Source organism: Hoplias malabaricus, chromosome 3 (assembly GCF_029633855.1).
Source record: "Hoplias malabaricus isolate fHopMal1 chromosome 3, fHopMal1.hap1, whole genome shotgun sequence".
NCBI lineage: Eukaryota > Metazoa > Chordata > Actinopteri > Characiformes > Erythrinidae > Hoplias > Hoplias malabaricus.
The window spans coordinates 18361368-18385986 of NC_089802.1; the positions used below are offsets into that span (position 1 = coordinate 18361368).

A 24619-nucleotide genomic window follows, 5' to 3' on the forward strand; every position below is an offset into this window, starting at 1 on the left:
TGCCCTTACCATTTTTAGGTCCAATGTATTTTAGGAAACTGCTTGTAATTCATTCATTCACTCACTCATATTTAACAAAATGTTCCACAAGGGACAATATTCATTAGTGACAACTTATATCCTTGTTAGCCTTGTATGGCATTGCCAACTGTTCCCATGTTGCCCTTGGTTGTACTTGTACCTGTAAGCTTGCAGGTAAATGTTCAGTGCAGCTCATTATTCCTCTTCATTTGGGCAGCCGGAGTCTGACACTTCCCTAAGGAGTGTGGACGGTAAGAGTGCCCAGGACTCTCTGGATTACCTCTGGGCTGATGTCAGTGAGGTACCCTTGCCCCACAGTCCTGCCAAGATCACCATGGTAGCAGCAGTAAAGTGTTGTGTGCTGACCCGTTGTTTGTAAACCTTTTTCTATGCTCATAGTGTGCTGCATGCAACCATGGCCTTTCAAATAAGACATATGTTCTTGTGATTTCAAAATAAAAAAAAACGGACTGAAATAAAAATGGGTCCGGACTATTTTAAGGAATTACCTTCTATAAAATTCCCTTGTTTTTCTTTTACATTTTATGGAATGTTCATCATTTATCATTCTGGTTGCATTCAGCACCTATGTTCTTAATGACTTTGCATGTTATTGTAGTGAAAGGTTGATTATTTGACTACAGCACCAAACCATTGTTTTCTTATTTTAACTTTTTGTAAAGGCGATAGGACGGTATGTTGGCTTGCTCTCCCTGCCCACCTTGTGTGTGTGTGCGCGTGCGTGTGTGCGTGCGTGGTAAAGTATATGCAATAGTTATATTTGCTGTGGTTTTCCTTTTTTTTTTTTTCATTTATACAGGGTTTTGTGCTGTTTTTCTTGTGTATCAGATTATAGCAGTGTGCCTATCTATAGCTCTCTATCTGTTCATAAGTTCAGTGCTGTGTAGATTTGCATTTTGTGAGGCTTTGTGCTAGAAGTGGGCAATATGACCATATTTTATCATAAGCTATGTGCTTTTCTGATTGTGTCATGTATATTAGTTAAATGAACAACCTTGAAGAACTGCATGCTTTGTTCAAAATTGAACATAATTGGCCTGGATTTACTGTAGGACAATATGAGAAATGTTTAATAAAATGTCAATGTGCACAAATTGTGATAATAATATTTAAATTAAATTGATGTTTTATATCTGTCATATACTCTATAATATTTTTTCATATTGCCCACTCCTACTTCTGGTGGCATTTTAAGATTCTTTGTTTGTACATTGTTTGTTTAAACATAGACTAATTGTTAAAATATGGTTTGCTTTTATAAACAGTAGGACACTAATAGCATGGCTGCATCAACCGTGGGTGGAGACTTTTTGGATGTAGTCCATGTTGTCTTTTTAGTGAGAAATGTTGTAGGCTGTATTTGGTAGCCTAGACTCAGTTAGGTCTTGCATGCTTGTGCAGACTGTAGAACAGGTTCTGTTAGGACACTTATGTCAGTGTAAATAATCATCTCTCAGACTGTGTGGACTCTTGTTTCAGGATGAACTCTCAGATGCTAATCGAGGAAGCTCCAAATCAGCTACACCCATGTCCACGGCAACCTCAGATAGTGCCATGGCATCAGTAGACACGCCCCAAACCAAGGAGGCGGAGGGACTGAACAGGAACCTGAATGTTAGCAGCAAGAAGCCAGACAGCAACAAAAACATCAAAGTACAGGATGCCATAGCAACAGATACCTCCCCTAAAGGTGGGTCCTACTGTGTAAAAGTAGAGATTCTCCAGTCACCTGGTTATTGTTGCCGTCTTTGTGTATTTCCTCAGTTAGCTGGAACTATATAATGTCCTTCATATAACAAAACACAACAAATTGCTACTGTTTGAAAATAGGAATTTTTGAGTGAATCAACATATTTAGTAATTTTGACTAAGAAGATGATGATTAAAGGAGTTCTTACTGTGTAACATTACAATTTTACAGATCAAAAACTAATATAAACTTTTATTTTCAGAGCAAAACGTTTAAATTTAATTGATTATGCACCTAAATGTCTCCAAATGCCCACATGTTAACTCCCAACTTCCCAAGGCTTGTGGCACTTGCTATTGGGGGCACTCCACTAATGACTAAAATTTGGCCAAACTAAACAAAAAAAGGAAACTAAGCAAAAAAGGTTTGGCTTAGATATAACTCTGCACTGTCACCTTTATTCATTATGCACATATCTGTGAATATGCAGTTAGACTGTGTTCACACAGCAGGGGAAAGTGTGATCAAATCAGAATTTCTTTTTCTGATATTCACACTGTCTATATAATGTGACCTATATCTGACATCAGTCTGAACAGATCACACTCCTGAACTGACCCACATAGGCAAAAGGATGATGCTTCAGGCTCACAAACCAGAAGGAAATGTCCGCCTATACTTTCCAAAGCACTTTCATTCTTAAATAGAACCTAAACCAACTGGTGCTTAAATGTGCAGCACTGCATCCCAAAACCCTTCCTTTATATTTATTTATTTATTATTTATTCCGGGTTGCTGGGTCTGTCATGAACGCACCATTTTCAAAGAGGATACAAGTGATAATTTATTGATGTTTAATATTTCCCTGATCCATATTGTTCATACCAACATGAACAATATAAAATTGATAACAAGTAGAAAAAAGAAAAAAATCTTCTCGTGTTGGTTTATAAAAATACCAATTTCCACAAGTGTTATTTTTTTTCATAAATGAGAGAAAGGAACACGGATTAAAACGTTTCATTTTTGAAAACGCTGTTGTCACTGTCACTGTTAAGCATGGTGCTTGCATAAAGTAATATATAATCTAATATAATCTCAGTAAATACAATAACTATATATATATATATATATATATATATATATATATATATATATATATATATATATATATATATATATATATATATATATATATATATATATATATATATATATAGAAATATAAGATCATTTATTTTTCTATGAAGTACTAGGTGTGAGTGAGTTTGAAAAACAATGTTTTGTTCAGATTCTCATTGGTTGCATGAATTTGTTAAATCAACAGCACGCATTATTTAAAATCATTGCTTATTAACTACTATAATAAGCTATTATTATTAATATACTATTAATTACTAGGTATTGAAGGTTAACCTCAAATTATATGGACTGCCACGAGGAGAGATTTGGAAAAATCAAACAAACACATTCACACACAGAATATCACACTCACTGGAATAATGTTATTTGGTTTTATTCTAATGTTGGGCATTATTTGTTGTTTGTTTGTTTGTTTTTAGCAAATAAACACTTACTGCTCGGATAAATAGCTTTTTTAATCTCATAACCTCTGGTGCCTAAAACTCTTGCACAGTACTGTACATAAGTCATAAAACTACAGTATATACACACAGCTAAATTTAAAATTCCATATTTGAATAAATACATTGCTGAGTCAAAAGTCGCATGACTCCCTTTTATTTCATTGATATTCAACATGACCACTTTCCCAGTGGAAAAACAAGGATATTTTCAAAAACGGAGAGAGGAAAATAAATGGATCCGTGTCGATGCAGCATATGGACAAGTAAAATAAAAACAAACAAAAAAAAACTTAAGGGTTTGATTGTTTTTAAGTGGGGGTGCACTTTATACATGATTTTATTATTATTATTGTGTGTGCATTAACTGTGAAGTAGCTTATGATAATTTTTTTGTGCTTATCCGTTATGATATGAGCCTTTTATGACAGTTGTAAGAGAGGAGGGGATTACAGTTTCTTTTGCTGTGCTTGTATGAAATTTATGACATCAAGCATCATGTTTCATATCAACTTTTACAAGGCTGAGTGGGAGAGTTGTCTGATTATACGTATAGAAACAACAACTAGGTTGCACAACTTGCATAAAAATATTGTTGCTTACCCACAGGGAGACCCACAACTGTAAGGAACTTTAAAAATATATTTTTAATGTGTATTTTTTGTGTGTCTGAACAGATGTAACTGAGAACACTGAGAAGTCAGAAGTGCAGGCGATCATTGAGTCCACCCCTGAACTTGACATGGACCTGAGCGGCTGCAAAGGCTCCAGGTATGCCCTCTCTTATCCAATTTTATAACAACATAATGCTGTTCTGGTCCATTCAACTAATCAACACAATGATGTAACTAATTCTCTAAAGGTGAGGAGCAAAAGCCTAGCTAACGCTTATAGTCTGTATAATGAAGTTGTCTGTCACAGTTGTTCCCTGTGCACCCTCTGCTCCATCCCTAAGAGTGTGGGTCTTTCTTCCTCAGCACTCCCACTAAAGGAATTGAGAACATGGCTTTTGACCGCAACACAGATTCCCTGTTTGAGGAGCTTTCCTCAGCAGGCAATGACCTCATAGGAGATGTGGATGAAGGGGCTGACCTCTTAGGTAAGTAATAATGTACATTATGTGAGATAATTTTCAACAAAATCTTTTTTTTTTTTTTTTTTTTTTTTTCCCTCTTTATTTTTTAAACTGTGAGAAAATCTCAGTGCCTTTAAACTGTGTACATTTGGTGTGTTGTTTGATAGGTTATATTTTATTATGTCCCCTAAACAGTACCCCGATTGTTTGCAGATACAATATATAAACAAAGGAATAATCGTACTGTGAATACCAGTGCAATTTATTATTTCTGTTAACTCTGTTGTAATGTTTTGCCAGTTTACATTTTGTTCTGTATCCTATCCATATTTTCCTGTGTGAGCATCATTATTGCATGGCAGCAATGTTAAAATCTCAAAATACATGATTAGACTTAGTCTTGGTATAAATATTAAGACCACTGAGACTCCTCTCGGAAAAAGTAATTTTTGTGTAAGATAGCCTTAGATTATTGTGCAAGTAGGGTCTTGTTTAACTCTAGCCCATTTAAACATCTATCACTAATATTAATACTGCACTTCATCTAACGAGCCTCTCTTTGTATGTTTGCCTGTTTTCATTTTTTTGGGGCCTTTTCTGTTCCTCAGATGAGTTTTCTGGTGTGTATGTTTTCATGGACTATTTTTTTCTACCCCTTCATTTTTCTTGCCTTCATGTCTTAAAACTGTGTTTCTGCAGAAAGGTTTTAAAACTGTCATTTTATTCTTTTCTTTTTTCCTCCTACATTGCTTTGTTCTCACATTTTAGACCTTAATTTATTTGGTAAGGTTAATTTCATTTATTTTATTTTTTATTTTTACAGCTTAGTACATTGCAGTATTGTACAATCTTAACAGTTCACTTTTATTTCATGTTTTCTAATGCTATTTTATAAATACTGTATAAAGAGATGATTGTACTACTGAGTTTTTACAAGATGGTTATAAACTAACAAAGAAAATCATTGAAAAAAATGTCTTATTTTAATACAGGTATGGGTCGTGAGGTGGAACACCTGATCCAGGAGAATGCCCAGCTTCTAGAGACAAAGTAAGTCTATATTAGCCTCCATTAGAAACCGATTGTCTGCTTTTAGTTATTGTATTTAACCATGGTCTGTGTTTGGGTGTTTACTTTTATGCTCGTCAACTTGTTATACACTGCCCTCTGCTGTGTATATGTGGAATGACAGCAATTTAAGACACAGAGAGGTGCAATGGCTAAAGCTTTTTAAATGTTTGACTTTTGTTTGTGTGCACTGCAGGAATGCCCTAAATGTGGTCAAGAATGACCTGATTGGTCGTGTGGATGAATTAACCTGTGAGAAGGAGGTCCTACAGGGGGAAATGGAAGTTCTCAGACAAGCCAAAGACAAACTAGCTGAAAAAAACAAGGAGCTGGAAGAGGAGGTTAAGAGGTCAGATATTCATATATAGGAATATATATGATTATTGCATGATAAGTCTATTAAAATGTTAATTTGTGGTTATTGTATTGTTATAAACTGACAGGAAACAGAAATGCTCCAGGTTTTCTTAGGGTTTTACCCTTGCTGATGGGACATACTGATTAAACACCCTACAGTGAAGTGGTTTTGTTGTCAGAGTTACACAATGCGAATTTCCTAATTTTAATTGTGAATCGTGTTTTGAACTGCAGTTCAGTCCAAGGCTAAGCTCATCTCATATCTGGGATTAATCGAAATCTTAACCCACATCTGGTCTTTAATGTCTAATATCTACATTCCCTGATTAGGTTTTATAGTATGGTGCTAATATTGTTTTTATCTTAACAGAATTCGGGCTGAGTTAGAGGTGGCCAAACAAAGGGTGAAAGAAGATGATGATGTGAGTGAATCACTTTCCAAACACATACAACATCCACTTATATAAACATGTATGTAGAGTCATATGACTAACAATACAGAGTATGCTATGATGAACAACAAATTGGGTCTTAGTTGTTTTTATCAGTAAATCCTTGATCCACTTTGCTGTTTTCCTGCAGAGTGATGTGCCCACTGCCCAGAGAAAGAGGTTTACACGAGTGGAGATGGCTCGGGTGCTGATGGAGAGGAACCAGTACAAGGAGAGGCTTATGGAGCTGCAGGAGGCAGTCAGGTGGACAGAAATGATCCGGTGAGTGAAGAGCCAGGTGCTGCATGTCATTTAAGTTGAGCAACACAATTGTGCAACAATTTGTTCAATAACTTTTAATTTAGCTTTACTTTTGGTGCATTTTGGTTGCTAACTGCAGCTTGTTTAGAGCCACACCTCTATGTTTTTAATTTTGTGTTAAGAAAATGCTAACCTGTATTGCATTATGTTTTTATCATATCGCCATTCTCATTTAACCTATTTACCCGTCCATATTTAGAGGCACAGAAATGTTTAAAATTAAGATAATTTATCATTGGATTGTATGTGTGATTCTGATAATTTAGATTTATGGTGCTTTTCTACACAGAGCTTCAAGGGAGAACCCAGCTCTTACAGAGAAGAAAAAATCCAGTATCTGGCAATTGTAAGCTCTTTCATTCTCCCTCTCTTGCTTCATATATTAGTAATTGAAGTATATTACTATTAACTATTGTGTATTGGCGTTCATTCAGTGTTTTTCCCTCCCTTTTTTGATGTCTTTTTATTTGTTTTATTCATCCAGGATGTAGGTAAATTTTGAAATGCTAGTAAATCTTACACTTGGTCTGGACCTTAAATCCAAAACATGCTCTTGGATTTGGGAATGGTTTTCTTTTAAACAGGAATTTACAACAAGTAACAACAAGCCAAATCAATAAAAGTTCATTAGAACAAAATTAGAAGTCTAGTGCAGTGCTCACACTTTCATGGCACAAGGCTATTTTTTTCCCTTTTACCACTTTTATATGAAAACCTAGCCAGTGTAGAGCAACCCACAGCCATTCCCAGGTCTTGGGATTTATGTGAATTGTCTGCATATGGTGTGATTGGGATGAATATTTGGTAATTTGCATACTTAAAATTCCTTTACTCTCCTGTTGTGTGCCCCTTTCATGTGCTGTTTATCCTACCTCCTGTTGTCCTTTGTGTTTGCAGAAGGTGGGTGGGTGGGTCGGTAAAGAGTGCAGGCTTAAGCAGATTCTTTAGGCTTAAACCGACATTTAATGATAAAGGTCCTACTTTGCTCTTTAAGCATTTTAGAACATTTTGGAGTTCTATGCATGTACAATGCCTGGTTGTAGAATTCTTTAAATGTTTACTAAATATCAACATAATACTTGAGTACATGTATTTTTTAGTAGTTTAACACTTTTTCATGCAGTATGTATGCAATGTAAGCACTGATTAATAATTGATCATTTACACAGATGTAAATCCCACATGAATGTTCTGTTGTTTAAAGGTGAATTATACAGATTTGTCAGCATGTCTACATAATGCAGTTATTGACATGTTATTCAGTGTTATAATATGAAATATAATAACATATATAAGAATAGTCCAGCTCCAATATCTTTCACAGACAGTGGTGGTGTTAGGAACAACTAGCCATTTACCCTCCAAAATGACTGGCAAACCCGCAAGTGTCTCCTGGAGGGGAAAAAAAAAATTGTATAATTGAAATTATTTTGCAAGTATGTGATATATAATAAAATGCCTCCTGCAAATCTATTGTAAATCTGTCTAACAAGCATCAGTAGTTTCACTAATTTAAAGAACCTCATGAGCTTTTGTAGGAAAATAACACTTTGGACATATGGTTCCTGTCACCACCATCGTGAACAATATTGAATTAGTACCACCGTGAAACAAGCTACATTAAATTACCTATCAATATCAATTCAAAATTAAACATCCTCAGAATTCACCATTTTTACAATAAGCCACGGCCAAACACTAGGTTCTAAGCATAAGACAGCCGGCTCATTCCACAGTTTCTCTGCAGTGTTGGTTTGGTGCTGTGCATGAACGGTATTTGTGTAAGTGTGACCTTTTGGGACTCAGGCTGGTGGGGAATTCTTGCTAAGCAGGGTGAGGGGCATGTGTTTTGGGAAGTAACCCACTGACCCCTAACTGTTGACCTCAAACCTCTAACACTGCTCCTGCTACTGCTTGTGTCTGCATATCAGTCTTTCTGTGTCGTGTCTTTCTCTCCCCACTTTTCCTGCCCTTCCTTCTCTCTCTTCCCCCCTTCTTTCTATTTCTCATCCCCAGTTTTAGCAGGCTGTTCAGCTCATCCTCCAGTAGCACAGGAAAAAAGCCAGAAGCTCCAGTTAACGTTAAGTACAATGCCCCCACCTCGAACGTTGTACCTTCAGTTAAGAAGAGAAGCAGCACCCTTGCTCAGCTGCCTAGTGACAAGTCCAAGGCCTTTGACTTCCTTGATGAAGAGTAAGTGATCCTTACATGACTGTTTTTTCATGTTTTCTCAAAAATGTGTAAATGTCACATTTCATATTTTGCCTTTTTCATTTCTGAGACATGCTGTCATTCATTACTGAGCATCTTGTTAATATGTGTATGTACACACAGTGTCAGATGGAAAGTAATCTAATTAATGTAGTGCAGTGGTTCTCAAACTGTGGTACAAGCAGCAAGTGGTGGTACACCAGATGACCTAAAAAATACTACTTAACTAAATAATTAAATAATAACTGAAAATCTGAAACTGAACAATGTTCATGTGTAAACTACATAACGTTTAACGGTTTTCGTAATTAAGCTTTAATAAAATCTTTTTGTGTATAACAAAACCAAGAAGAAGAACACAACATTATTTATGAATAAACGGTAGTTCAGTATGTCAGTAAGGGAAAGGCTGTGCAGTGTTCCCCCGCTTCTTATTTCCAGGAAGGAAATGTGATCTCCCAGTATTTTGCTAAATCCATGTAAAGAAAGCCCAGTTTCAGCTTCTTAGTGAACGTAAGCATAGGCTAGAGACAGACATGAATAATTGCAGAAAAGGGCAAAGTGGAAACGAGAAAAACAAAGCAAGACCAACCCAAGCAAGCCCTAAAACATTGTTTAACAGTGCTGCACCTCCTTCACCTACTGATACAAGTGCTGAGAGTCAGTGTGAGCACCTGCTTCAAGTGCAGCACTGTTTTCCCCAATAGTCTATTAAAGTGCATATTAAATTAATCTCTTCATGTTTTTATTTCTTTCCAAATGCTCATTTCCCCAAAATTATAGCTATATTTTCTCATAAATGTGTAATTATATTTAAAACATATAGCTTAGGCCTAATAATTTGTATGTGCTCTATTGTATTTTTAATAATAATAATAATAATAATAATAATAATTATTATTATTATTAGTAGTAGAAGTTATTATTTTAGAATAATTTTGTGTAATGCATGCAAATTGCAAATATTCAAGCAAGACATTCATAGAATTGATAGGTGGTACTTGGGGGGCTTTGATTTGATAATAGGTGGTATTTGGTCTAAAAAGTCTGAGAACCACTGATGTACTGTATGTATTCATATAACTCTTGTCGTCCTTCTGATCCCCCGACCTGTATTTCACCAGGAATCATCTGATATTGTTGTTGTCCCAAACAAAACTATAGGTGTAACTTTTTTTTAAATTTATTTTTATATTCTTCAGGCCTGAAGTAGAGAACATTGTGTCACGTAGAGAACAGAAGCGAGCTCAGTACAGGCAGGTCAAAGCTCATGTCCAGAAGGAGGATGGAAGGGTACAAGCTTATGGCTGGAGTCTGCCTCAGAAATATAAGGTACCGTTTCTGTACCTTGTTTGTTAGTAATGTTTATGTATAAGCATGGCCTTGAAGAATCATAGACTTGAGATTTTGGTGAATTTAAACATTTTCCTTTTAAAAGGCTTCAAATGGTGGTCAGGCAGACAGTAAGCTGAAGAATTTACCAGTGCCTGTTTACCTCAGACCTTTAGATGAGAAAGATGTTTCCATGAAGGTAAGCTGTTGTTTTTTTCTGTTACATTAATTTTAATAGTGTTATGTGGAATGACAGAGTCAGCTGTCTTTGTGTGTTTGTGTCCTTGCAGCTCTGGTGTGCAGCAGGGGTGAATCTATCAGGAGGAAAAACTCGTGATGGGGGTTCTATTGTAGGAGCAAGTGTGTTTTATAGAGATATCTCAGGAGTGGAGAGCAGCAGCCTCAGCCCAAGACAGAAAAAAGGCTCTCAGAGCAGCCTGGACAAATTGGAGCAGGAGCTGAAGGTAGGAACACATCTGCACATGAAAATCACCAATATTTCAATAGCAGGGCATTAAAGATAATAGTAAAGTATGAAATGGTACTCGTTTTGTAATGGAGCTTAGTAATACAGTGAAACCTTGACTTACGAGTGAATCAACATACAAATATTCCGAGATGCAAGCCGTCATTTGGTTGATTTGTATTTATTTTTTATTTATTTATTAATTATTTTTTTTGTTTGTTTATGATGGGAGCCGAGATCTGTGTTACGAGTGAGCATGTTTACACATATTGCCATTTGGTAGCCCAGTGAGCGTTTAGTTAACTTGGTTTTCTTGCCACATGGACACATCGTTAGGCCTGTTTTAGGGGTGCTGCAGCCCCCCTGAAATGTTCTGTAGCACCCCAATTCTTTCATTTTCAACAACTGTCCCATAACCTACAGAATTGTCCTGTATTTGGACACTAAAAGATGCGATTCATTTTGAACCGATACGGGACACGTTTTGTTTTATTTTTTGAGGTCACACATTTATGTTTGAAACAGAAATACGCAGCTCTCTCTCTCTTAGCCGGAGCTAGGGGCAGACTCTGCATGGCTCCTAAACAGAGGACAAGAACATGTATTTAGCCACCCAGAGTTAACTGTCCATCTTTCAGTGTGAAGCCACTGGAGTCAAAGTCCCTCCTACAGTGGTTTGCTTTGCGGCAGCGCTGAGAGCAGCAGGTCAGAGCTGGAAAACTGGGAACTACAGCTCTGCTTTAGATAGAACTAATGTTATCTTAGCTCCTTCTGGCTTTGCTTAATCTGCACCTTGTCAAAGAAATTTGCTGCTATGAGGCAATTAGACCAGATGCCCCTGGTTAAAGCTTAGCTGCCCAATCATTAATCTCTAGTGACGGTCCTGGCTTGCCATACAAGCATCTCAGTCGTATCGCTGTTTTTATTATAGTATTGTAGCATTAACTGTGTAGCGAGTAAATTAAGCAATAGAGCATGAAAAGAAAAGCTCTGCCAATCTCCTCCATCTCCGCAAACATCTTCCTCTGACCTTCAAGGTAAAAACACTTAATAAAACCAGTTTATTTCTTTATGTTCTATTTTGTTATGTATTATTATTTTTTAATACATATTTTGTTATTTATAAAGTAAATAATGTTTTTAAATAAATTTAAAAACATGTAGCAAAAAAGATTTTGGTGTAGTTTTGGGTGGCTGGATCGGATTAATAGCATTTCAATTCATTTTAATGGGGAATTTTTATTTGATATGCAAGCAAATTGAGTTACGAGCTCGGTCACAGAACGAATTAAACTCGTAAGTTGAGGTATTACTGTACATAGAATTAGTGTATTTAAATTCCCAAATTGAAATATTGAAATATATACCCATTTTTAAATTGATGCCAGCATCACATTAAAAAAAAGTTGGGTGAGGGCAACAAAAATAGTAAATAAATAAATAAAAATTAATAGGCAACAGTGACAACAGAGCTTGTCAACTTCTGTAGTTCAGTGATTTGACACAGAAAGACATCTCAAACCAAGTGTCTGTGAACACACTTTGTTGCTTGCATCCAAAAATGCAAATCAACAAAATAAAACACCACAACACCATATATAAACAGGATACAGACACACAGTTGAGTTCTCTGACAAATCAAAATTAGAAATTATTTTTTGATATCACGAATGCCATATCATCTGAGCTAAAGAGGAGAGGAACCATCATCAAAAAAACAGCATCCAGGATGGTATGGGAGAGCATTAGTGTACATGGACTGGGTGAATTGCACATCTGTGATGGCATTGTTAATGCTGAATGATATTTACAGGTTTTTCTGGGAAGGCCTTGCTTATTAAAGTAAGACAAGGCCAGTCCACATTCTGCATAGATTACAACAGCATGGCTCCTTAGTAAAATAAATTAGGTGCTAAATTAATCCAGACTTGTCACGTAATGAAAAACATTATAATGGAAACCCTAAACTGTTGAGCAGCTGAAATCCTATAACAAGCAAGTATGGGAAAACATTTCACTATAGCAGTTATAGCAGCTTCAGTTCTCAAATAAAAGAGGCGATGCAGCCCAGGGGTTTGTCAATAATACAAAAAAGTAGGCCAAGGTCATTATTAAGCAGTGTTTTGAAGGGTGACATTTTCAATGAGGGGAATGTAATCAGCACTTGCAGGATGTGTGGTGCACGCCTGTGTTTGTAGTTACAAATTGTATGTAAATTAATTTATGTTTTGTGACACACTAATGTGTGTGTAGTTATGTAATATTGTATGTTTTTCTTGCATCATCAGGAGCAGGAGACAGAGCTGAGGCATCAGGATGAGCTCTCAAGTCTGGTGTGGATCTGTACTAGCACTCACACCACTTCCAATGTCATAGTGATTGACGCCAACCAGCCAGGAAACGTCCTTGAAAACTTCTTTGTCTGCAACTCTCATGTGCTCTGCATCGCTAGTGTACCAGGTCAAAGGAGAATAAGAGTGCCTTTGTTAAAAGTCATGAGACTGTCAGATACCCTGTGCTTTTATCTGCTTTCTTAAACTGATCCTGCATCTGATTGTGATCCAGGGGCTCGGGAGACAGACTACCCAGCTGGTGAGGATAATTCTGCAAACAGTGAAGCTGTTGGTGCTGAAGGGGCGTCACCAGTTGGTACTGCAGTAAACAACTATTCTTCTAACTCTGAGGGTGTTCTAGATGGAATCACTGTAGTAGGCTGCTCTGTGGAAGGAACTGTTGCTATCCCCCAGACTGCCAGTGCAAACTCTGCAGAGGACTCTGAAGACTCTGGTACTGAACCCCCTTTTTACAACCAATCTTTTTTTTCCTCATTTTTTGAGCAGTGTATAATATATCAGATGATTTTTTTATTGAATTTTTAAAATCAAACTATAAACATATCTCACAATAAACCACTATGTGAGAAAATTATGACAATCTGCCTCTATCATTCCAAGCTGCTGCTGACTTTTAGACATCTTTCATAGAAGAGGATAAGATTTTGGACAGTATCAGGACTTTATCATAGTCTTTTGTGCCAAAATGACTAGATCTGCCACATTGCATGATCAAAACCAATATTTAAACAATAAAATTCACAATCAAAAAATTCTGGCAGTTAATACAGACATTATCTTCTGTTTTGCTAATAATATTAATCAATATTTCGTAATTCTCCTTCTCATTTTTTCTGGGATATAGGTGTTGTTCTCGGACAGCGCAGGCAGGACAATGTAGCTGCAGCTGAGGAGGCCCTGGAGGCCACAGAAAGCAGCAACACCACCCCTGCAGAAGAAGTCCACACAGGGATTTACACAGAGCATGTGTTTACTGATCCTCTAGGTGTTCAGAACACAGGAGATTCATCATCTACTTACTCACAGAGGTGTGGGTCAGTTGTAAACCATGTGAAATGCTTTTGACTTATTGTAAATTAAGTGCGATACGTTACACCTGTGGAGACCATCTTTCTTTAATTTCATTATTAGTCAAAAATAGTCAAGGTCTTAAGTAACCCATCATATTTTTTAACTGTAATAAATACAAAAGATAGAAAGAGTATATTGGATTATATTTAATTGCATTATATTTAGATGCTTTAATACTGGGGCAAATGATCATGTTTCATAAATTCATGATTTTTCAGGGAATCTGACTTGGTGAAAGACGGGCTGAGCTTGGTGCTTGAGGAGCAAGACTTGATGAGGGAAGAGGCCAACAAAATGAGCAGTGTTCTGCCCACTATGTGGCTTGGGGCACAGAATGGCTGGTGAGTGTACCTCATGTCAGTCTGCAAGGTTTCATGCGTAATGATCTGCATTTCACATTATTCGCCTTGGTCACTTTTATCTTGGTTTTGTTTCTTCCAGTGTGTATGTTCATTCCTCTGTAGCACAATGGAGGAAGTGTATTCACTCAATAAAGCTAAAAGATTCAATTTTGGGCATTGTGTAAGTAATGCACATTTATATTTATTCCCTACATAAATTTGTAATGAATATCTAACTAATAAATGTCACTACATATCAGTGGCTAGTTTTAGTTTTCAACTCTCTTTTATTTTCTGTTACACCCTCCCTCACTGCATTCACTGAAGGCATGTGAAAGGTAGAGTCCTGGTGGCCTTAGCTGATGGCACGCTGGCAATATTCCACAGAGGGATTGGTGAGTAATTTTAGAATTAATTTAATGTCGTGTATTTCTGTACAACAGTTATGTGATAGTGACAACATTTAAAATTCAGAGTAAAACTTCTGAAATTCTCCAGATCTCCTAGATCAGTGGTTCTCAAACTTTTTAGACCAAGTACCACTCATTATCAAACCAAAACTTCCAAGTACCACCTACGATTTTTACCCCAGAAACATATGTGCCCCTTGTTCTTTCTCTGTACCAGGGGAATAAGACAATTAAATCTTACTTGAATTTTTACTTTTTTTTTTGCTTTTTGTTTACTTGAAATTTGCATGCTTAACACAAAATCTAAAATAATTACTAAAAACGATAGAGAGAATACCAATAACTAGGCTTAATTGAATGTTTTAAACACAATTATACATTTCCGAGAACATATAAAATTTATGGGCAATAAGCGTTTTGAAAGAATTAAAAAACGATAAGAGGTAAATTTAATATCAGTTATGTGCTTTAATAGGCTACAAGTGAAAAAAAAGCAGTAGGGGAAGGAGGGGTGGCACTCTGTTAAACCTTTTTTAGGGCTGTAATGATGCGAAGAATGGCCACTTTTTCCTTCAGCCAAGTGTTTTCATGTTTTGTGTTCATATGTACAGAATTCTCACTTAGTTTTTCTCTGTTTTTGCCTCTGGATTTAGTCCTTCTGGGCTTCAGAGTATTCCGCAGGCTTAGTATTGGCTTGTTTTTCTCTTTTTTTCCGTGCCCTTTTTATAATAAAATCTTAATTGCTCACGTCTGTATTTTGCCTTTGCTTATGTCCAGTAAACAACCGAAACTGGGTTTTCTTTACATGGATTTCTCAAAAAACTGGGGAATCACGATCCCTCCCTGGAAAAAAGTGGAGGAACGGCGTGTCCCCACCCCCCCGGCCATTACTTTACAGACATAATCAACTACGGAGTATTTTTTTTAATGTATTTTTCTATAACACAAATGAATTTCGGGCGGCACGGTGGCGCAGCAGGCAGTGTCGCAGTCACACAGCTCCAGGGGCCTGGAGGTTGTGGGTTCGATTCCCCGCTCCAGGTGACTGTAGGTGAGGAGTTGGTGTGTTCTCCCCGTGTCCGCGTGGGTTTCCTCCGGGTGCTCCGGTTTCCTCCCACAGTCCAAAAACACACGTTGCAGGTGGATTGGCGACTCGAAAGTGTCCGTAGGTGTGAGTGTGTGAGTGAATGTGTGTGTGTCTGTGTTGCCCTGTGAAGGACTGGCGTCCCCTCCAGGGTGTATTCCCGCCTTGCGCCCAATGATTCCAGGTAGGCTCTGGACCCCCCTGCGACCCTAAATTGGATAAGCGGTTAGAGATAATGGATGGATGGATGGACAAATGAATTTCATTGGGGCATAATTATGAAAACTGTGAAGCATTATGTGATTTACACATAAAAGCTTTATACTTTCAGTTATGAATAAGTTTTTTAATTAAGTAGTATTTTGGTATACCACTTCTTGCTGTTTCATCTACCACTAGTGGTACGCGTATTAGTTTGAGAACCACTGTCCTAGATTAACAAAGTATTTCAGCTTTACTCAAAATCAGTGTTTTTATTTTTCTGTGCAGATGGTCAGTGGGACCTGACCAATTATCACCTGTTGGATCTGGGCCGGCCACACCACTCGATTCGCTGTATGACAGTGGTGCATGATAAAGTATGGTGTGGCTACAGGAACAAGATCTATGTAATTCAGCCCAATGCCATGAAGATAGAGGTGAGACAAAATATGTTAAAAAGTGTAGAATGGAGGATGTATGATTTTTGCAGGCTAAATTCTGCTACTTTCATTCCCATATGTAGAAGTCCTTTGATGCCCACCCTCGTAAAGAGAGCCAAGTAAGGCAACTAGCTTGGGATGGTGATGGGATCTGGGTGTCCATCCGTCTGGATTCCACCCTCCGACTCTTCCACGCTCACACCTACCAGCATCTGCAAGATGTTGACATAGAACCTTATGTCAGCAAGATGCTCGGTGAGTATTTTATCCCTTAATTTCACATATAACTTGTGTTTCAGTAATTGCTGGCATTTTTGCTCATTTAACTGCCCATAATATTAAATAGTGTTCTTGTAAATATATTTGCAGTTATTATTATTTATTTATCAACACTGCATAGAACTCCATTCCATTTAACACTCAATCCACACATACACAAAAAAGAAACGCTGGAGGAAACCCACGTAGACACGGGGAAAACATGGAAACTCTGTACAGATGGGACTTGAACCCAAGGTCCCAGCACTGGGCAGCGAACTCGTTAACCACCATGTTGTTGCTGACAAAACAGCTGTTCCTATGTCTTCATCTTTCCATTTGCTTTTCCTTCAGGTACGGGTAAACTAGGCTTCTCCTTTGTCAGGATCACAGCATTGATGGTGTCCTGTAACCGCCTATGGATTGGAACAGGGAATGGCGTTATCATCTCCATACCTCTAACAGAGAGTATGCACATTAAAATATCTTCAATTATTAACTATATTATCTGGTTAATAAACAAAAATTATAAATGAATGGGCACTGCAAATTTTGTGTGCATGTGTTCTAAGTAAACAAGCTTCTGTCACCTATGTTTAGCAAGTTGAAATTTCTCTTTATGGGGTGTCCTTAGCATATTAATGTTAGTAAATTTTGGTGTTTAAAATAATGACACTTTGCGTCCTTATTAATTGAATTCTTTTGTCTACTGTAAAAAGTGATTCACTTATGTTTTTATGTTTTATGACCCACCCCCCAACAAAGCAAAGAAAGTCACCCAAGGAACATCCAACCGGCCTGGCAGTGTGATCCGTGTCTACGGTGATGAGAACAGTGATAAAGTGACGGCAGGCACATTCGTGCCATTTTGCTCCATGGCCCATGCTCAGCTTTGTTTCCACGGTCACCGGGATGCAGTAAAGTTCTTTGCTGCAGTTCCAGGTTTGGCCCTTTAATACAGCTCTATACTATATGGTATTCTTTAAATGAGCTAAAAGTCATTTTCTGTAGTGACACTATAATGAACAAATAGCCATTATATTGATATCTAGTTGCCTGCAGGTTTAAACCAGGTAATTGCTCATTTAATGTTCCTATATGTTAGCAGCAGATTAGTGTAGAGTAGTAGTTTCTTAACTGTTTAGACTGTAAAAAAAATGAAAATGGGATTTCCTATCTTGCAAGGTTGTTATTTTTTTAATAATTTCTGTCTTGGTTATACCTGTGTTTCTATGTAACAGGCCAGGTGATCCCATCCACAGGCTCAGGAGGAGAGGCAGGAACTGATAAGCAAGCAGGCGAATCTCCTACACCTACAGAGTTCTCCAAGTCAATTCTAGTCATGAGTGGCGGAGAGGGATACATTGACTTCAGAATGGGTTTGTTTATACACATATGATTCACATCTGTGTCAGCATTCTTACCTAGACAGAGAAACTCTTGAGACAGCAGAGCATATAGAAACAAAGGAGCAAAAAAAAACTGCACAGTTACAACAGCAACAAAATGAACTCTGCAAAATATAGTAAATTGAAAAAATGTTATTCCCTAGTATTGTAGTAGATTGTGTTTTTAGTTGAAATTGCAATTAACAGGAATTATTCCTGGGAGATGTTTTACTTGTTTTAACCTTAAAACAAAAAAACAACTAAACTTATTTAATCTTTTACTCTGTAGGTCTATATGTTAGTGCATATTAATATAAAACATAGGAATATACAAAATAAACTTAACATGGTGTAGGTTTTAAACTTTTAATATATGTTTTACAAAATGCTTCAATGCAGGTAAAAGCTTAAAGAAGCAATCTGTAATATTGACACCACGCTTTTAAAATTGGAACTATAATACAGTTTCAAAACAGTGGAGAGAGCTGTCTACCTCCTCCTCCTCCTCCCTATAAGCGAAGCTCAGTAGATGCTAGTTTGAGGAAAACTGAACGAACAAGCAAGAGACGAATTTATGAACTTGGACTGTAATAGCTAAGAAGAGTGTGCCATAATTAGGTATACACCAATACCTTTTTTCCCCTTAAGCTTGCCTTAACCTTAGGTTACACTACAAGACTTTTAGCTTCAGACTTTTAGCTACTACAAGACTTTTTAGTTTCAGACCAGTCGCAGCATATCAAACTTTGATTTTTTTAGACCTGAATTTGGACGTAGTCACGTAGTGTAAACTCTCCACCAACTCTAGACTGAACGAGTCCCTTCAACAGCCAATGAGGATAGATAACAGAAAGTAAACACAGGCACGTGCAGTGGAGCTCTACAGCAGAAGATTGCTTAAACGGTAAAACTATGAAAAACTACAATGTGCACATGTCCCCAGATAACGAGTATTACCTGTAGGAGAACATGGTGCACCGCACAACACGCTATTACAGCCTTTATTACACACTGAATTCTTAAATGACTGGCTCTGTTGCATCAGATCGCTCCTTTAAATAAGGTATGCTGCATATTAAATAGTTCTTAATGAATTAATAAAATATATGCACATGAGTTATATACCTGCAAAATTCAAGCTTGTGTCATGCAGAACAAATATATTAGGACCAGTTATCTCCTATTTTTTTTTTTTTTTTTTTAATGACTTATCTTCCTTCCCCTTTCAACGTTCTGTTTCCCCTTTTATGATTCCTCTCCTTTTTTAAAGGTGACGAAGGAGGAGAGGGAGAGGACCTGGAGGAAGCCACTCTAAAGTTGCAGCCTTTCCTGGCCAAAGCTGAGCGCAGCCACCTCATAGTGTGGCAGGTCATGGTCAATGAAGACTAAGCTCTGACTCTTTTCCACTCAAATCTTTGCCAGGCAGAAAGGAACATTTCAAATGGAGTTTTGCACGTACCCACGTGTTTGTTTATCCTTTTGTTAAGATCTTAATTGATTTAGGTTTTAACGTTTGTTCTTGGTTTTTGCTGAAAGATCACTATTGTTGCGTCCAACTATCAGGAGGTTGCATTTGGTGAGAGTCTTTGCACATTCATTTCTCTGGCAATAAAAGCCTGTGCTGACGAATAGACGGACCATACACAACAAAACATCCACTGCAGCAATGGCAATACTGATTAATCAGGACAATCCAGTGTTTTGTTCGTTTGTTTTTATTTTCAGTTCTCTGGCTTTTTATGGAAAGGAGATAGCACTGTGCATCACAGTAAGGTCCAATCAGTAAATGGCTGAAATTGTGTGTTCTGTGCAAACTGGATGTTTTTTGTAAACTTACTGGAGGGTGAAATATTTGCAAAGAAAAATAACCTTTTCAAGAAATAGCTGCTCTTAGGCTAAGTCAAGGCTTGCAAAAAACTTGCATGACCAGTGCCTGCTGTTTCCTTTAGGCTGCTGTGCTGTATAGTAAGACCTTTTTTTTTTGTTGATTTTTCTCCCTCATTTCAGGTCTTCCCAGATAAGCCTGAAGATGCAAAGCATTAAAATGTTTTCATTTCTTTTAGAAGTAAACACTTCTCCTCTGGGTTAAGATATGGAGTGACGAATGGCCGAATATATATATATTTCTGTATGAATGTTAAATTTACCAAAGGAATTGTAGTAACTTTATATAATGACCTTGTATATGATCAGATCATCCTATTTCTAAAGCTATTACAGCCTCATGTCAGAAGACAATGTTATGCAATACTGTTAGGATCATGTACTGAGGGTTTTTTTTTTTTTTGTCTGTTTTTATTTTTATTTTTTTTCAGTCTCTGACGCTTTGTATCTTCTGTGTAGATTCATGCATTCAAACACTAAATGCCTATTTTTATGACAATTTTGTACAGTTGTCTTTTAGACACTAACCGCAGGCCTCTGTAATGCGAAAAACAAGTGGGCTAAGTTTGCTGATGTTAAGCTGCAGTTGTGCTGGCGTTTGGACATACTGGAGGGGGCGATGCTTTGTCTGCAGTTGTTCCTTCTCTCCAGGAGAGGAGAAACAGCTTTACATGGCAAATTTAGCCATCTCAGTATTTATTTCTATTAATGAGCCTTTGCAGTTCAGAATGTAACTTTGTATATTTAATATAAATATATAAATATAAATATGTACATGAAACGTAGATGGCTTGGATTTGATGTTTTGACAATAGTTGTTACAACTCGAAAGACGTATTTTAACGGTTGATTGATAAGTCAGGAATGGCTGACCACTGAAATGTACCTTTATTGAGCTATGCACTATTTTATAAAGGAGAGTCAGTGTGTGGGTGGGTGTTAATGTTTAGATGTGTGTGTGTGTGTGTGTGTGTGTGTGTAGGTGTGTTTGCTGTCAGTTTGTTGAGAGCTAAAGCAGGGTGTGTGTGTGTGTGTGCTGTTCCTAATACTCTGTGTTCGGGCACTTTTGTCCAGCTGAAAGCGTTGGAAGCTGAGAGTGGTTACTAGTGTTCCACCCAAAACTCCACTGTCAGATTGCAGTGAAAGCATCTGTTCCTCAGACATATACAATGTCATATTTCCATCAGAGCATCCTAGCCTTACACTTTTTTAACATCAAATAAACTGACATTTTTCGGAAAATGCGTGTCCTTGTATTTTTCACGTTGTAAAGGTGTATTCGTTTTAACAGACATTATTAAATACACTATTTGAAAAACCTAAAGAATGTTAACACATGAATTTGGCTAATACTGCTAACAGTGACAGTAATAGCCAGCACTAGCCCCAGCTGACATGTCATGAGCATAATGCTAATGACTGTTAGTTCACTAAAATTCATTCATTCATTGTCTGTAACCTCTTATCCGTTTCAGGGTCGCAGTGGGTCTGGAGCCTACCCGGAATCACACCCTGGAGGGGGCGGCAGCCCTTCACAGGGCGACACACACTCACACTTATGGACACTTGAGTCACCAGTCCTCCTACCAACGTGTGTTTTTGGATGGTGGGAGAAAATCCACACGAACCCACAACCTCCTGATCTCTGGAGCTGTGTGACTGACACTACCTGCTGCGCCACCATATTGCAGATTGGAAAACACACTTTACTTTGGGAAGCACTGTGTCAGCCAGAATGTGTGCCTGTACTTTTGCTAGGAAAAGTAAATTGATTTAAAAGAAATATATAGAAAAATAGCATATTTAATTATTTAGACTTTTGTCAATATCTGCTAAATGTTTCTTAATATTTAAACACAAAAATGAATACCAATGGCCATTTTGGACAGAATGACATATCTGTGTGGTCTCACTTACTCATACATACAGTTTTTTTAGTACCAATAAAACATCTCACATAGAACATAATTAGTCCTGTTTAATTGAACTTATATGAATAAATCTATACCACAATATTCAATTTTTTGCATATTATAAGTTAGCTTAACATTTTACAAACATGGTACATACGTGAATCATCAACAACATTAACATTACCTCTTTTATCTACATATTTAATCAGGTCCACTAACCACAAAGATGCACTTTTAGTTCTAAAATTACTGTAGCCCATCTGTTGCTCTGTATACATAGTTACCCCTTTTCACCCTCTTCTTCAATGATCAGGACCACCACAGAGCAAGTACGATTTGCATGGTGGAACCTTCCTAGCACTGCACTGACTTTGATGTGGGGCTAGTATGAGTGGATCAGTTATAGTAGTGCTGCTGGAGTTTTAAAACACTATTCTCAGTCCAGCAGTGACTCTGGTTTTCAAAAACTAAAGCAGCACTACTGACTAATTCAATCTTACCAGGACATTACACGTATGCCAACACCACATCAGTGTTTCTGCAAGGCAGGTAATAATCCATTACACAAATTATACTGCTCTGGGGTGGAGAACAGCTGAAGCACGTCTAATGTTTGTAGAGCAGTAGATGGACTACACTCTAATTGTAGGTCTACAAAGTGCATCTCTACAGCCAGCAAAGTTAACAGACAATGAACATAGAAAACAAGGAGGTAATTTTAATGTTATGGCTGTGTATACTGAAAAAGATCCTCTAGTATTCTGGTACTATATATAAAACACAAAACATTTCATCTCCTCATGCAATCCTTCCTAAAGCTACTTAAGATATCAAAGTCTTTACTATTGAGGTTGAATAAAAGGCGCTCTATTTCTCATACTTTGTACACAAGGAACATTGCATGTCGCCTCCTACAGGGGGCAGCATTGTATCACAGCGTCCCACTGCCTTTGAAATGACATTCATAGATAAAGCAGGACTTTGATTGGCTCAGCAGTGGGTACACACTGTACAAGTGTTCAACTGTCCCAGGCCACTGAACTTCCCCATCAGCACTAAACACTCAGAAAAACTGTTTTGCTTCGATGGGAGAAACTAGTGTCAGGCAGTGACTTTCACAGATGAAAGAAGGTGAAATGGCCAAGGTATTATGCTTGAATTAATTTTCCAGATCCCTCCCGCCCCCCACCAAAGTCCCTTTAGAAATTCTTTTATCAAACATAGCAGGGAGCTTTACCTTCAGAAACCAGACAACCACCCGCTTGCATGGCTTATCAGGTGAAATATGAGGCCTAATCATTGCACATTTAAAAGCAGTTTCTCCTTCGTCCCACTCTTTCTCACCATTTCCCCCCCTACTCTACACATACTTATGGTTATGTAACCAGTCAGTTGCTGTGTTCAGGGTGATTCCAGGCTGAGGGACTGAAAGTGACTGTCCCAGACTAGACACAGCCAGAGGGTCAGCAGGAGATCCTCTGTGAGCTTTCATGCGAAGGCTTTGTAATTTTGACATAAATAATTATGTCTACAGTAATTCATTATAATTTTATAGAATATTTTCAGAATATATTGTGGTATCAAGGTGTCTGATGATTAGTAATCTTAGTGAATCCTGGATTACTGCCTTAGGTTACATTATGCAAAAAATGTTGTGAATGTATTTTATTTAATTCACCAAAGACTTTTTCAGACAAAACTAATACAGAAAAAAGGTATATGGCAAGACTTTAACTATATGACACATATTTAAATAATCATCTTCATATTCAGCTTATAATTTCACATATGGATTTTTTGGAATATGGAAGTTTTGTTTAAATTTGTGTTGAAAATGGTATTGTGTTATTTACATAATACCAGTGCTATTACTTTAACACTTTATATATTCTTTATTTTTTGTATACAAATTTCAGTAAATAATGTGCAGCACAGTTACAAATCGACTTACAAAACGCTTGTGTACAAAATCACTACTAAAATGGTTCTGAAGGCAGTGCAGTCTTTGAGGGAAAATGAATGTATTTGATTATCATCCAACAGGTGGAGATGAAAGTGACAGGTTAGCACACATTGACAGCATTTTATCGCACATATATTCCTAGCAAAGATATTTCTGTCAGAGCAGGCAAACCACTGGGTTGTAGATGAAGCTTTACTGGTTTTTAAAGCAGTATTTGAAAATCTTCGCCCAATGTGCGTTAACCAATCACGTTCATTCCCGCCTATTGACTGGCAACGAATTACATAATATCATTCTTCCTCAAAGGCAGTGCTGCCTTGAGGACAAATTTGAGCAGTGATTTTGCACACAAACAAAAACAAACAAATAAATAACCAAGCAAACAAACAAGCCGATCCAGTCTTAGAAATGGAAATTATACATTAGTAGGTTAAAATCATTGTAAAATCAGCTCAACTGTTCAAAGGATGTGTAGAATTGAAAATCATGAAATGACGTGGACCACAGTTTGGGTATCTCTCCAATGGATGTAAATAAATGTGAATGTAAGATAAATGTGCCATAATTCTGCTTTACTGCCTCCCGCTAAAACAATAACCCCCCCCCCCAAAAAAAAAAAAAGAAATCATATGACATCATGGTTCTGTCATTGCAATTATCCCTTCATCTGTTGGACCGTTTAACAGCAGTGTTTCCTGAAATATTCTGCTGCACTGTCTTGGCAGTACCTGAATGT

At 37.3% G+C, this 24619-nt stretch overlaps 1 protein-coding gene across 2 annotated transcripts in view; it reads left to right on the top strand.

The window, feature by feature from the left end:
• The window catches only part of spag9b (sperm associated antigen 9b), a 45482-nt gene extending 24241 nt beyond the window's left edge, over positions 1 to 21241 (top strand). For both annotated transcript variants that reach the window (XM_066663278.1, XM_066663279.1), the window contains 24 exons: positions 1522 to 1732; positions 3993 to 4086; positions 4293 to 4414; positions 5383 to 5440; positions 5655 to 5807; positions 6186 to 6237; positions 6398 to 6528; positions 6857 to 6913; positions 8584 to 8760; positions 9981 to 10110; positions 10217 to 10309; positions 10401 to 10574; positions 12865 to 13036; positions 13142 to 13363; positions 13775 to 13958; positions 14220 to 14342; positions 14443 to 14523; positions 14670 to 14737; positions 16326 to 16474; positions 16561 to 16732; positions 17090 to 17203; positions 17501 to 17677; positions 17977 to 18114; positions 19394 to 21241. In XM_066663278.1, the coding sequence (XP_066519375.1) occupies positions 1522 to 1732; positions 3993 to 4086; positions 4293 to 4414; positions 5383 to 5440; positions 5655 to 5807; positions 6186 to 6237; positions 6398 to 6528; positions 6857 to 6913; positions 8584 to 8760; positions 9981 to 10110; positions 10217 to 10309; positions 10401 to 10574; positions 12865 to 13036; positions 13142 to 13363; positions 13775 to 13958; positions 14220 to 14342; positions 14443 to 14523; positions 14670 to 14737; positions 16326 to 16474; positions 16561 to 16732; positions 17090 to 17203; positions 17501 to 17677; positions 17977 to 18114; positions 19394 to 19512 (3171 nt within the window). In that variant the 3' untranslated portion in view covers positions 19513 to 21241. The remainder of the gene's footprint in view (positions 1 to 1521; positions 1733 to 3992; positions 4087 to 4292; positions 4415 to 5382; positions 5441 to 5654; positions 5808 to 6185; positions 6238 to 6397; positions 6529 to 6856; positions 6914 to 8583; positions 8761 to 9980; positions 10111 to 10216; positions 10310 to 10400; positions 10575 to 12864; positions 13037 to 13141; positions 13364 to 13774; positions 13959 to 14219; positions 14343 to 14442; positions 14524 to 14669; positions 14738 to 16325; positions 16475 to 16560; positions 16733 to 17089; positions 17204 to 17500; positions 17678 to 17976; positions 18115 to 19393) is intronic.
• Positions 21242 to 24619: the final 3378 nt, after the last annotated feature.